The following is a 14,683-nucleotide window of genomic DNA, read 5'->3' on the forward strand; positions in this document are numbered from 1 at the left end:
GCCAGGAATATAAACATCAGCCTTTCTGGCCAAGTAGGTGCATAGTCCCTGGCCAAGGGTCCAGCCTCCAAGGTGATGGCCACATGGTTACCTCCAGGGAAGATTCTGCTTCCTCCAGGGCCACCTGGAGTTCTTCTTTCTCAATCTCCAATTTTTTCTTCAACTTCTGCAGCTCATGCACACTCCGTCCTCCCTCACCCAGCTGATCAATCAGTTCCTTTATCTCCTCTGAGAAAGGAATATTCTCGTTAATAAGGCACATGAGGACCACCAGCTTCCCAGGGCCATGGCATGTGACACAGACATTCTTACATCAGGGCAGAAGCAGGCACTCCTAGCCTCACTGTATCCAAAGAGAAACAATATGCTCCAAGTCGTAGACTCATGGAGCATCAGGGCTTGGGCATTGGAGAACAGTGAGTTCAAGCTCCTCATTTTACAGATGAGAGGCTGAGGCCCACAGAAGAGTGGGTAAGCACTAAACAGCTTGGTGGGCCAGTGCCCAGGACTCCCCAGGCCCATTAGGCCTAAACTCCAGGCTTTCCTTTCTCAGACCCTTTCTCCCCCTCTGCATCCCCGCCACCAGGTCTGAAAACCAAGAAAAGGTGGAGGAGTAGAGCCTTTCTGATCTCCTTCCTCAGTTGGGAGACCTGTTACCCACCCAGAGGAGCTCCCAGGTACCCACCCAGCACCTTGGAGCAGCCATAAATGTCAGCCGCAACCAGAGGTGTCCGAGAAATGTGACTACCTTGACTAATCCATGACCAAACTCCATTCCTACATCAAGCCTCCCTGAGTTCAGAAAAATCTCATTTAATCCAATATCTTCCTGGTTGGGTTTCTAAGTTCCAGGTAGAGTGGAAAGCACTGGGGGCATCATCTAAGTCTCAGCTGTTGGGGTCCATCTGTGCTGATGTCACAGACACACTCGTAGCCCACATGGCTTCCTGTCGTCTGTCCTGGACATAGTGGCTGTTTCCAGAACATTCTCTACTGCACTGCTCTGGGATCATGAGGAATGCTGTGATGGTACCTCACACCCTTTCAGCCCAAGTAAGCTGCTTGGCCATTCTCCTCCGTCGCTCCCACCAGGCTGGGACTACTTTACTTAATTTCTTTTTAATTAAAAAAAAATTATTTTTTGAGGGAGAGAGAGAGAGAGAGAGAGAGAGAGAGAGAGAAAGAGAGAAGGGGAGGGGAAGAGAGAGAGGGAGACACAGAAATCCAAAACAGGCTCCAAGCTCTGAGCTGTCAGCCCAGAGCCCAACACAGGGCCTGAACTCATGAGCCACAAGATCATGATCTGAGCTGAAGTTGGATGCTTAACTGACTGAGCCACCCAGGTGCCCCTGACTGGGGTTTGTTCCCACCTATGCTTCACGAGCCAGGTGAAGTGCATATTCCTCTGCTCTTAACTCCCAGGTTACCGGGGAGCTTTCTCATCTGCACCAGGAGTTGGAGGTGGGATGGGGGTTAAGGGAGGAGGCAGCGCCCTGGGACCTTCAGCAGAACCTAATCAGCAACCCCCTCCTATTTTCTGTCCTCTCCTAGTCCAGGCAACCTTGATCTGGGTGTTCTGGTTGTTTCTCCCCTATCTTAACTCAGGTATTTATATTTAAGACCTTTAGTATTCACACTTTTGAGACTACAGAAGCAGAGCCTTCATACCTCACATGCTGGGCTCTTGAGATTATCCCCTGTGAACCGACAACTCCCCAGGGAGGGACTCATAGGACCTTGGGCAGGTTTGGGGGACAATCAGGGACCATCTGCCTCTACCCTCCATTACAGTGACCCTACATCAGGCACCTAACCTGAATTGAGGAAACCCTGTGTTGACTGAGATTTTTGCTGCTCAGCAGAACAGTTCTTGAAAACAAACAAACAAAAAAAACAAAACAACAACAACAACAAAAAACCCTGACCTATCTTACACAACTGATTTTGTGGTTAGAAATGTGTACCTGCCATAAAAACTTATTAATGCAGTCAAATCCCTGTATAGCAAAACATTCTTCAACAGATAGGCACCAATTTTCAAACAACATCCAACAGAACGGAGTTCCAGCATGGGACTCCTATACGTAAGAAATCTTCCATGTGTATATGTTGTGTGCATAGGACAGATGTAAGGGCTCAATACTTAAAATCTGTTAAGTCCTCATTTCTGCCAGCTACTCTACTCAGTGAAGATTTTACACATTTTATCTTATTCCAACTGTCTCAACCTTACAAGGAAGACATTATTATTTCCCCAATTTACAGATGAGGAAACTGAGGCACAGAAAGGTTAAGTAACTCACCTGCTCAAAGTCATGTTGCTGAGTGCCCAAGTGCTTCTACAAATTGCTTGCCAGGCAGTTGGCATTTATTGTGTGTACCTACTATGTGCCAGGTACTCAAACATGTGATGCGCTCAGGAGGAGGGAGGCCCTGCCTGGGTCTTTGTCCCTGCCCTCAGACTCACCCTGCAGAGTCTTGTTCTCCTTCTTCACCGACTCAAGGTGCTCCAGGGACTCCTCATAGGCGGTCTTGATCTTGAAGCTCTCGGTCATGTACATGCGGCACTCCTTCTGCGCACTGTCCACCTCCACCTGTAGCTCTTCGCACTTCTGCTGCCACTCGGCCAGCATCTTGTCAAAGACTCGCTGCTTCTTGTCCAGGGCAGCAGCCGCAGCGTTGGCCTGGGGAGAGGTGGGGATGATGGTCTCCGGGGTTTCTGACTCTCCAGCCCCTTCCTCTGCTTCTGCCCTCCTCCCTGCCTTCCCCAGCCCTCCCCAGTAACTCTGGTGACCACAGATTTCTTGGGGATTGGGATATAATTCAACATTTATAGCACAAGCACAGGGCAAGGAGCCTGGAAAGAGTTACCCTCCAGTTCTAAAACTCCTACTACTAGATATGTGACCTTGGGCAGTCCATTTCATCTTCCCAGGCTAGGACTTTCTTAGGTGTATGATGAGGGATCTGGGCCACAGTGGCCTTCCCAGATTTAGAACATTCACCCAACTCCCTGTAACATTTTTCTCTATGACTTACTAATACCTGTTACATGTCATTGTCCAACTCAGAGATGGGTTTGGTGTTATTTTTCTTGTGAATCAAAGCTGATTATTTTCAGACCTTATTTTTCATAGACCTTTCCTCCTTTTCATAAGTGTCCAGCAACTATGTATTTATTTTTTAATGTTTATTTTTTGAGAGAGAGAGAGAGAGACAGAGCGTAAGCTGGGGAGGGGCAGAGAGAGAGAGTGAGAGAGACACAGAATCTGAAGCAGGCTCCAGGCTCTGAGCTGTCAGCCAGAGCCCTATGTGGGGCTCCAACTCACGAACTGTGACATGACCTGTGCCGAAGTTGGTTGCTTAACCGACTGAGCCACCCAGGCACTCCAGCAACTATGTATTTATTGCTGTGCAATACTTGATTTTGTAAATTTCTGCTTCATTTCTTAATTTTGGAGGAGCAAAACCTTTTCAGGTTTTGGGGCTATTTTCCCGAAGCCTCTCACATGGATATGCCCCTCTGCCCCTCACCACTGGCATGAAGCAGTTGCCCTGAAACACCAAGACCAGGTTCCTGTGTACCAGTTGAAATCTTACTTAATTTGGCTGAAGTCTGGCAAATCAGTCTGAACCAGGGATGCAAACAGGAATGTTTAGCCACACAAAGTGTGTGCTATGTGGTTTGTGTGAGGAAAAGGGGAACAGAGACAATAGGTTGCATGACTTCCTGGGACCGTTTTGTCCTCACCACAGAGCTATTTGAATAGCGACCTGTTGGGTGTTAAGATTGCAGAATTATGAGTGTATAAACACATTTGCAGGCGAGAGCCTGTGTTCAGTGGGCCGGAATACAGACCCTGTGCTCCATCCTGTTGGGCCACCTGTTTTTTCTTGGGAAGCCCAGACATGTGACAGTTTCCAACAGCTCCCTGGGGTCCCTTGGACCCAGCAAATAGGCAGCCTTCGAACATTTTGACCCCCTGACCTTCTCCAAGTCGATGGTGAGGTCCTCGATTTCTGCCTGGAGTCGCTGTTTATTTTTCTCAAGGGAGGCAGCCCTGGCCTGGGCGGCTTCGGCTGTCTCTTCTGCTTCCTGGAGTCTGGCGGCCAGTTTCCTCCTGTGGGTGAGGGCAAGAGAGGCCATCAAGGAAACATAGAAGCCCATGGGCTAGGGGGCTGTGTTTGTGGTCCTGAGCTCTGGGGTCACAGTGGAGAAGATGCAGACAAAATGGAGAGTATTAGAGGAAAGCAACCACTGTCTGTCTGTCCATCCATCCATCCATCCATCCATCGATCCAACAATTATGTATTGTTTCTACTCTGTCAGGTATCGTTACAGGCGTTCGAAAAACAGCATTGAATAAAAACAGACTAAGACTCCTGCCTTCACAAAACATCTGTTCTAGACGAGGGATAGACCTAGAGACAGAAGCACCACGGAGAAAGTAAAGCAGGGAGGGGAACACATGAGCGGAGGCCGGAGGGAGAGGAGGGCAAGGACCCTGTGGGTGTCTGGGGAAGAAGGTCCAGGCAGAGAGAGGTGAGGGATTGAGATCTAGAGTGAGCTTTGGGGTGGGACCAGGCAGCTGCTGGCTGCTCTCAGCAGAAAATAGAAAAGGGCCAGAGCTCAGGAGCTGGAGGCTACAGGAAGGCAGATTTAGGCTCAATGTATGAAGACCTTCTGATAAGAGATTTACGTCAGCTGGAGGGCTCTGTGCTTATCACTGTCATGTCGCCACAAATTTCCAGGGGGCGAGCAAGACAGGCCAGCAGGCCGGGGTACCCTCCCTGCCTGGTGCCTGGTGGCTCACATGCAGGGCTTCCCATGGGCAAGCAAGCCAGCCTGTTCTACAAGAAGGTGGCTCTGAGCCACATTCACGTGTCCACTCTTACTTCCTCAGGCCCATCAGGCAGAATGTCCACCACTCTAGTTTGCAAATGAGGAAGAAGGCTTGCAAGCTTTGAGGGCATATAGCACAGAGCTGGGGAACCAGCAGAGTGAGGACCTTTGGGAGTGTGGTCTGAGCCCTCCCAACATCGCCCAGAGGCCCCACCCCAGACCTAGCAGACCTGTGGAAGCTTCCTGAGCACTTTAAGGGCAGAGAAACCCTGCCTGGAGGTGGAGGCCCTGTTCTTGACTTCCTTGCAGGAGCCTGAGCACTTTCATGCTGACATGTAGAAATCCTTGAGGATGGAACCCAAAGGCTGACAGTGGCTACTTTGCTAAGGGCACAAAGTGGGCTCTCCTATCTAGACACGCATCCCCCCCGGCCCCCACTTTAAGAGGAGCCTGTGCTCAGGTCATGATGTCACAGTTCATCAGTTCGAGCCCCACATCAGGCTCTGTGCAGACAGCTCAGAGCCTGGAGCCCGCATGGATGTCTGTGTCTCCCTGTCTGCCCCTTCCCCACTCACACTCTGTTTCTCTCTCCCTCAAAAGTAAATAAACATTAAAGAAAATTTTAAGAGGGGGCGCCTGGGTGGCTCAGTCGGTTGAGAATCTGACTTTGGCTCAGGTCATGATCTCGCGGTCTGTGAGTTCGAGCCCCGCGTCGGGCTCTGTGCTGACAGCTCGGAGCCTGGAGCCTGCTTCGGATTCTGTCTCCCTCTCTCTCTGTCCCTCCCCCGCTCATGCTCTGTCTCTCTCTTTCTATCTCTGTCAGAAATAAATAAACATTAAAAAAAATTTTTTTTTTAATTTTAAGAGGAGCCTGTGAACTGCTTTCTCCTGGACGTGACCCTGGCCTCAGCAAGTGTCTGATGTGGTCAGACCACCAGCACCACCCACACCCCAGCCTTCCCAGCTCTCTGGCACAGGGTCACACTCACTTGGTCTCCTCCAGCTCCTCGGTCCTCTGGATGGCATCTGTCTCATACTTGGTCCTCCAGGTGGTCACCTCAGTGTTGAGCTTGGACACGAGGCGCTGCAGCTCTGACTTGCCTCCCTGCTCCTCCTCCAGCTGCTCCTTCACCAGGTCCAGGTCATGCTTCGTGTTGGCAAGACTCACCATGGCCGTGCTGCGAGACTGTGGGGACCAACGGAGGCCGTCAGAGGCCCCGCTGGTCTCTGTGGACCCCAGGGCCATTGCTTAGACATCCGCAGCATTGGATTGACAGTGCAGCAAGTGAAGGGGGGAAAGGACACCGATTCTACAACCCAGGCCATCAGGGTTTATTTTCCTCATTTTGTTCCAATTACTGTCCATGAGGATATGGGAGTTCATCATTTTCATTTAGTCATACATGTAGCATATTACAGTTTTGTAGTTGACTTAAAAATTTTTTTTAATGCTTTTATTCATTTTTGAGAGAGAGCCAGCGAGAGAGAGCAAGCATGAGCCAGGGAGGGGCAGAGAAAGAAGGGGACAGAGGATCTGAAGCAGTCTCTGCACCGACAGCAGTGAGCCTAATGCAGGGCTCGAACTCACAAACACTAGATAATAGCCTGAGCTGAAGTCGGATGCTCAACCAACTGAGCCACCTAGGCACCACTTTTCTTTAAAAAAAAAAATTTTTTTTTAATTATTATTTTTTAATGTTTTTTATTTATTTTTGAGACAGAGAGAGACAGAGCATGAGCAGGGGAGGGGCAGAGAGAGAAGGAGACACAGAATCCAAAGCAGGCTCCAGGCTCCAAGCTGTCAGCACAGAGCCCGACGTGGGGCTCGAGGTCACAAACCACAAGATCACGACCTGAGCCGAAGTTGGACGCTTAACCAACTGAGCCACCCAGGTGCCCCTAGGTACCACTTTTCATGTTCCTTCTACATCTTCATAACCTGTAACTTTCTTCAGGAAGGTAGCTCTATCGCCCCCACCCCATCACCAAACAAACCTTGGATTCTTCATCCAGCTGCCTCTTGTAATCGTCCACCTGCGACGTCAGTGATGTCTTTATCCGCAGGATTTGATTGAGCCGGCTCTGTGATTCTTCATACTCCCGGCTCAGTTCACCATTTTCAGCTGGGCAGGAAGGGGAATGGGAGAAATAGTGGATGAAAAACTGGCTCCCCAGCCAGATCCTAAGCTATCCCAGTGCATTGTTCTCAAAGTACCCAATAAATATGATGACTTGGCCAAGTGGGCTGGAAGGGGGAGCAATGGTGAACCATTGCCGGCTGCCTAAAGTAAGCGAGCCCAGGAGGGGAGCAGTTGTCCAAACATTGCTGACATCCAGGTGTCTTGCATGGGGTACAGGGCTCCAGATAACGAAGTCCCAGCCCCGGCACAAGATCCTGCAAGGAAGTTTAAAGGAAACAGTGGGGCAGAGAGCCTTTACTTTGAAAATGTAATTGTCACGGTCCCACAACCTATGCTCCTGTCATCTGTGAACTGATTGTGGGGGCCGGAGGCCAGGAAGACGTGCATGAGCCAGAGAGCACGAGCGAGCTTGAGTCCTGCCCTGTAAGTCATTCTGGTTTTGTGGCAAGTTACCTCGTCCCGCTGAGCTTCACTTTTCTTATCCATCAAAGGGAATATTGATTTTAGAAAGTATTCAGGATGCGGGAAATAAGGCCAAAGGATGCCAGCGGGTTCTCTGGGGTCACACTGCAACGTGGTCTAACTGGCCTGAGGAGTGTTTACTTCTCTCAGGGAGTACGTGTCTGTGAGGGCCCAGCCTCTGCAAGGTTAGGTGTTAAGTGAATAGTGACAAGTCACAAATTATTTTTGTCCTAGGATGCAAAGGATTTCTTCTGGTAAAAAACAAAACCAAACCAAGAGGTTGCAGTATTACTGTGTGGTAGGACATTAACCTGTTCTGCGTCTAACTTAGCAAAGTTATTGAAGCCTCCCTTCCCCCAAATGACTGTAAGTCTCTGTCCTTCAAATGCCCCTTGAGGGCAAGTTCACCATGTTCTGGCTCCCTTACTGGTGACACATGTTTGCTCTTAATATGTGGGTCATGTTTTAAAATGTTTAAAAACTGAATTTTGTCTACCGCCCCTCCTGCTGATCTTGCAGGGTGGTTGAGACAACTGATAGGGAAATGCTTTGAATAGTGTCACTTGTTTTATGTTGCAAAGATGCTGCTTGGGGCACTCCATGGGTGGAATCAGATCTCCTGTCTCATCACAGCGGGTGTGAAGTTTCCAAGGCTGAGAAAGCTCCGGGAAGAGGACATGGGTACTCTTTCGGTTTCCTTGAGCATCCCTGTTCTGTTCCACACACTGTTCCTCGGGAAGCTGCAGGGAGAGGCATGCTCACCTTGCAGGCGGGTCCTGATGGCATTGATTTCTGCCTGGTTTCGCTCCAGCTCAGCCACCTTGGCGTTGGCTTCTGCTAAACTGTCTTCCAGCTTTCGGATGTGGGCCTCGGCATTCATCTGCTCAAGGAAGATGTACCCAGTGGGGAAATGGAGAAGCCAGGCCAAACCCTCCCTGCTTTCCACCTGGGTTCCCCTAGTGCAGCCTCCTAGACTACCTCCCTCGTCCTTCTAGAACGTGCCTATCTCAGAACCATCTCCCCCGATCCCCCTCGCCCTGCCCCACCTTATCATTTCTATACATAAACTTAGAGTCTTTGGGTTGGCACACAGACCCTCACTCTCTGGCTCATCCCCCTTTTCTAGCCACTCCGGACCCCTGAGGACCTCACCCAGTAAGAAAATGCAATGGGCCAATTTAAGAAAAAAATACTAGCCTTAGTTCCAGGGTGTGCGGATAAAATGGGAACTGTGAAGATGCCTCATGAGTGTCTGAAGTTTGGAGATTCTGGTTGGCTGAGCCAGGGACCCCAAAGCATCATCCTTGCTCACCCTTGGAGCCCCCTTTCCCTCATGTCACAAGAAGGCTCTTTCTGTGGCAGCTGCTTGATAAATGCGTGTTGAATGGCTTACTCGCTTTTCCTTCTTGCCATGTATCACTTTTTCATTATGGTGATGCATGCATTTCTGTTGTCACTCTTCCTAGTCTGTCACATTTATTGATCTTTTCTTATGTGCCAGGAACTGTTGAAGCCCTCACAACAGCTCTGTGAAGCAGGGATTATTATTATCTCCATTTTACAGAAGAGCACAGTTAGATTATGAACTTGGCCAAGGTTATACACCTTGCTGAGGGATCTGTGACAGGCTCATCTCGATTGCCTTCACAACATCTAGAACATGCCCCGGGCGTGCTGGGGGCTTGGGGAATATGTGTGAAGCAGCCAGATGCTGGGGCACATCCCTGTGACTCGGGGGGGGGGTCCCCCCACCTCACCTTGGACTTCTGCACCGTCTCCATGCTGGCGTTGAGGTCGTCGATCTCAGCCTTCATGACTTGCTTGTCCTTCTCCAGCTTGGCCTTGACCCTCTGCAGGTTCTCCACGTGCTCCGTCAGCTCAGCCATGGAGTCCGTGTGCTTCTTGCGCAGCGTGGAGGCCGCTGCCTCACTCTGCAGGGCCGCCTCCTCCAGCTCCCGCCTCAGCTTTAGCAGCTCTGCCTCCCGCTTGCGGTTCTGCTCAATCTGGGAGAGAGAAGCAGGGCTTTAGCAGAACTGACCGGCACTGGTCTCCTTAGGGCAGACGCTGCCCGCCTGCTCAGTGGTGCCCCGATATTTCTGCGCCCCTCTAATAGGATGTCTTGATTGAGATGTCAGTCCCGAGCCTCTGGGTGGATTGCCCGTAGGATTCATTTAGATGGTGTTGTGTGTCCAATTGTGCCCCCCGAGAAGGTATGCTCAGTTCTTAACCCCAGATACCTGTGGATGGAAACAGGGTCTTTGCAGATGTAAACAAGGTAAAATGTCATACTGGACTAGGGAGGCCCCTAACCCAATGGCTGGTTGTCCTTATAAGGGGAGAGATTTGGATCCAGGGAGACCCATAAGAAGGCCATGTGACCATGAAGGCGGAGGTTGGGGTGATTCAGCTACAAGCAAGGAACACCAAGGATTGCCAGCAACCCACCAGAAGGCAGGGGAGAGTCTTGGGACAGATTCCCCCTGAGCTTCCAGAAGGAACCCCCCAGGTAGGCCCTGCTCCAAGTCTCCCGATGTCACAGCCCCATGACCGTGCTTCCTCCCACCCCTCTGGTGCCCTACATCCTGTCCCGTTGTCTTCACTTTCCCTGCATTGCTGGATGTAGTCCTTTCTTGATGCCTCTCACTCAAACCACCTGGGATGATTTTGTTTCCTCCCAGGACCCCGACCACAGCCGCATACCAGCTTTGGTTCTCAGCACTCCCCCCTACAACAAGCAGCCTGAGGCCAGGATGGTGAGGGAGTGGGGTGTGCAGTCCAGGGAGCCTCGGGAAAGGATGCCTAGCCTTCCAGTGCTAAGGGACCCCATCCACTTTCCTTCTCTCAGCTCTGACCCAGGGGCCACATTTGTAAGCGACCTGACTATCCGGAATTAGAAGGAGAGTTTCAAGCTTCTGTCAGTCTCCGTGATGCCTTTATGTGAGTTGGAGGAAGAGGCATTCCACACCAGAGGCCCAACTTGGATTCCAGCCCTGGCAGTATGGGGTTACCCCTCTGTATTAACCACGTCTTTATTTTCTGTATTCTTATGCCTTGTCCTCTGGGATTTTGCTGACCCTGGACAACAGCCCCTGCCAGGGTAAGCTAACTCCGAAAGATAGCAAACAGCTAGATTTCCAGTGCAAAGCAACCAGTCTAGAGCCCACAACTCCAGCTCCTCCTCTCTGGGGTGCTCATACTCTCAGCCACTGTCCCCCTGCTCTCATTACCCCCATGGTCAGATACCAACTGGGCTCAGCCCCGGTGCCCCAGAGCCCGCTGAAATTATCCAAACTAACCAGTCCTAAGCCTGCTTCTTCTGCCTTATCCGTTCCTTCCTCAGAAACCACAATAAAGGCTCTTGCCTGCAATTCTCCCCTGCCTCTGCCGCTACTGACCCTGCTGTTTCCCGTGTGGCCCTGCATGGCACGCCCCCTCTTAGGAACTGTAACAGACTGTCTGCACAGTGGCAGTCCTTCCCCTAATCGGCTGGCATTACTGCAGCTCACATTTTCTGAAAGACACGTTATATCTTACAACGTCTGCCCTCTGCATTCAGTCCCGTGCCGCATCTGTCCTCACCACTGAGCTAAGGATCCCCAGGAGAGAGGGGACCAAACCAGCCCCTCTCTGGCCTCTTCTTTATTATTAATTGTTCTCTCCTCAAGTTAGCCCCAGGAATTCAGCAATAACTAACTGGTCCTATTCTCACTGCTTCTCATCCAGCAGGTTTTTTTTTCTCCCTGAAGGCAGGCAGGAACTGGGGTCCCTGGGCCCGTCCCCTCCACAAGGATGGTACCTGAGCAGACGTGGCTCCCCCAGCCTCTTCCAGCCTGTCACTGAGGTCTTCAAGATCCCGGGACAGGTCGCTGCGTTGTTTCTCCACCTGGGGGTGGGGAGGTTGGGTGACCGTGATGGGGAGCCATGTGGGAGCCCCTCCCTCTGGTAAAGACTGCAGTGACCGCATGGTGTCTGTGGGGCTGGGGGCCCGCACTTTGGGAGCTCTGCACTCTGCCTGCCACCCCACACACTCAGTGAAGGATGTCTCTGTCCTCCTCCCTGCACTGGGTGGGTCTCCCTGCCCATCCTACCCCCGGCCCCCGTTTGGCTGAATCAGGAGTTTAGGTGCGTGACGATTCCTCTCTCACTGGCTCTCTGGTCTCATCCTCATCTAAAGCCTCCTTCCACTCTTTGCTGGTCCTTTAACATCTTTGTACCTGTGCAGGGAGGTGCTGTCTCATTCCCTCCGTCTAGACATTCTTTCCCTCGTCAGCCTGTTGAGTTCAGTTCTCCGAGTTCCCAGGCTCATGTTGTCTCCTCTGCCTGCGCTAGGTGGGGCCACGCCACGAATCGTATCTTTACGCCTTACATCCTAATTAATACTGCACCTGTAGCACAGTGCCTGATGCACGGTAGGGGCTCAAGAAACAGTGAGGGGCTTTTCAGTTGGAAACCTGCCCTCCCCTCTGGTGCTTTCCTGAGTGGAGTGTCTACTTATGGTTGGATGGTGGCTGGCACTGGGTCCTTAGACTCAAGTAAGTGTAGAAGTAGTTCATTTACCTTGGCTCTCATTGCCCTCTCAGCTTCCAGTTCTTCCTCCAGCTCCTCAATTCGGGCCTAGCAGACAAATCAGTGGGGGTGGAGGGGTGGGATTTATCTCTTCTGTGTGAAGTTACAGACTTACCCACTTGACCTTTTAGTAGGGAAGTGATGGAAAGGGGCTGAGCATGTGATGGACACTGTCAAAAGCAGAGGGAAACAGGGCACAGAGAGTATGTGCAATGGTCCTGAGGCAGGGGAGAGGCTGGGGTATGAGACCCCTCAAGGAGCCAGCATGGCTAGGGAGTGGGGGGCGGGAACGCTGGGTGACAAGGTCAGGGAGGGGGCAGGGGCAGATTGTGGAGGGCCTTGTCCTCATAGTGGGGGCGTTGACTTTAAGCCTGCATGAGGTGAATGTGGATCAGTGTCAAGGACTCTGGGGCAGCCTTGCTCCTCAGGAAACCCAGGCGGCCAAGCAGCTGATGGGGGCCAAGGTGCCTGGAAGGGCATTTCAAAAGGAGAGTTGTGCCTTCTCGGTCCTGAACACACCTGATGCTCCTTCAGTTTCCGCTGGAGTGTGGAATTCAGAGACTGCTCATCCTCATACTTGGAGTTGACAGAATTGATTTCCATATCCCTCCTGCAAGAGAAGGTGTGATCTCCTGAGGAGGCGCTCTGAGGGGATACCAGCCAGCTGGTGAGGGAACAGAACCTGGGCTACCGGAGGAGGCCTTGAACCTCCTGAAACCCATTCATCCCCTAACCCCCTGACCCTCTGCGGTGACAGCCCAGAAGGTCTCGCCCTACAAAAGCCCTCAGAATCTGCTGCACAGGCCTCCCACTCACTCATGCATTTGTTAATCTGGCACACGTTTATTGACTATCTACTATTGCCGGATGCTGTTTGGGGCTCCAGGGACAGATCCGTGAATAAACCAGAGAGAAATCGCTGCCCTGGTGAGCTTACATTCTAGGGGCTCCAGAATCACATGGGCGCTTTGCCTTTTTAGGAAAATTTCCTTCCAAAAACTTTCCACAAAAGGCTGTCTCCTTCTGATATGTGGGTTACACGTGTCAAGGAGCCATGTGTGAGAACTAAGACACCAGAAACCAAGTAGGTGAGCAGGATGGTCAAGGTCACATGCAGCTTCTGGGTGTGCCACAGAAGAAACGAGCCGAGATGCAACATTAGCCACACGCGTCTCACAGCAGCTCGTGGAGCTGTCAAACTGCCTTGGCAAAATGTACTTCAAAGTTGTGTCGTCCAAATTCTGCCCCCTGAAAGCTTGTCCGTCTCCTAATCTCCATCCCCTCAGCTTCTTGCTTTAGTTCAGGTTTATACCTGACTATTGCAGTAGCCTTCCGGTTGCCTTCCTGCTTCCAGTTTTTCTCCGCTCCACCTGTCCCCCATAGTTACTGCCGCAGTGATATTGAAATACCCCTCGACTCCTTGTGATCTTTGAAAGCCCAGCTTACAGGTTTCTGCCAAGACTCCCTGCCTATTGGGGAGGGGCATTGCTCAGTACCAGCCCCCTTTCTGGCGCCCAGCTGGCCCTGTGTGAGACTAGGAGCTCCCTGTGGATGGGCAGCGCCTACTGTCCCCTCCCTATGTGCTCTGTAGCGGGCACCGTGCCTGGCACATAGCGGGTACTAGGGACGTGCGTTAATACATGCGAAGCCCTCAGCACGGTGCCCAGCACCTGGCACCACACAGAAAGTGCTAATGTTACGGATGAAATGAATGACCGCACGGGCGTACTTTTTCACCACTTCCTCGAGGTCCAGCTTGGACCGCTCCATCTCGTTGAGGTTGTCAATGGTTATCTTCAGGTCACTCTCAGCCTTCCGACGGGCCTTCTCCACCTCCGCCCGGATTTTCTTTTCTTGTTCCCAGTTATCCTCCAGCTGCAGAAACAAGAAGAGCGAGAGAAAACACGTGTGTTGAGGGGAGTGGGGTGAGTCTGAGGCCAGAATGCAATTGAGGAACCAGATTGGGCCTGGTTCCTTAGCTGTGGCAAAAGAAAGGCGCTCATTTCCTCAGGGGGACGTGTCAGTCCAATTCCCCAAATGTATCTGAGGACCCTGGGCCCCATGACAGACCTGGCCCTTGAGCTATAGAACTGGCCCCAGCAACAGGGCATTACCTCATGGATCTGGGTGCTGAGCTTGCTGTTGGTCTTGGTCAGGTGGTTCACCTTGTCCTCCTCAGCTTGCAGGTCGTCGAGGGTTTTCTGGAAGGAAAGATCTTGTATGTCCCACAAGACATGCAGAAGCAGCTGAACAGACCTAGTTCTCTGCCATCACTTCTGAGCTGGGTCGAGTTGACTTCAGGGAACAGCTACGGAGTCCCTGGCCCTGGTGCCAGGTGAGGCAGGGGCAGACCCGAGCACCCGTTAGCTGGAGGTGGGCCCTCAATGGTCAGTGGGGCTCTGGCTCTCCATGGGGCATGCAGGAGGTCTGTTGAGGAGCTTTTGTTCGCCACCATGATTGGGGGCCCCACTGGCACTTAGTGGTTCCAGGGATGCTGGACATGCCTCGCTCTGGACAATCCGGTACCGTGAAGCATAATTCTGTAGTCCGCACACTTGATGCCCCACCCGGGCATTCACGTACATAAAACAACAGTTCTACTCTTCTAAACCCAGCAGCCAGGACCACTGGACACATAACTCAACTTTTTTTTTCATTTAGTATACACTAT

General features: G+C 51.6%; 2 protein-coding genes across 2 annotated transcripts in view; one reads left to right on the top strand and one right to left on the bottom strand.

Moving 5' to 3' along the window:
• Positions 1-14,683, top strand: part of ATP5MF (ATP synthase membrane subunit f) — a 616,357-nt gene that overhangs the window by 146,204 nt on the left and 455,470 nt on the right. The window lies entirely within an intron of this gene.
• LOC125928572 (myosin-16) overlaps positions 1-14,683 on the bottom strand; it is a 62,409-nt gene that overhangs the window by 13,996 nt on the left and 33,730 nt on the right. The window contains exons 24-35 of the mRNA XM_049639319.1: positions 14,127-14,213; positions 13,742-13,887; positions 12,532-12,622; positions 12,004-12,060; positions 11,243-11,329; positions 9,204-9,449; positions 8,209-8,326; positions 6,839-6,966; positions 5,833-6,029; positions 3,989-4,121; positions 2,468-2,684; positions 92-228 (exon numbers count right to left, since the gene is read on the bottom strand). Coding sequence (XP_049495276.1) covers positions 92-228; positions 2,468-2,684; positions 3,989-4,121; positions 5,833-6,029; positions 6,839-6,966; positions 8,209-8,326; positions 9,204-9,449; positions 11,243-11,329; positions 12,004-12,060; positions 12,532-12,622; positions 13,742-13,887; positions 14,127-14,213 — 1,644 coding nt within the window. The remainder of the gene's footprint in view (positions 1-91; positions 229-2,467; positions 2,685-3,988; positions 4,122-5,832; positions 6,030-6,838; positions 6,967-8,208; positions 8,327-9,203; positions 9,450-11,242; positions 11,330-12,003; positions 12,061-12,531; positions 12,623-13,741; positions 13,888-14,126; positions 14,214-14,683) is intronic.

This window comes from Panthera uncia, chromosome E3 (genome assembly GCF_023721935.1).
Source record: "Panthera uncia isolate 11264 chromosome E3, Puncia_PCG_1.0, whole genome shotgun sequence".
Classification (NCBI taxonomy): domain Eukaryota; kingdom Metazoa; phylum Chordata; class Mammalia; order Carnivora; family Felidae; genus Panthera; species Panthera uncia.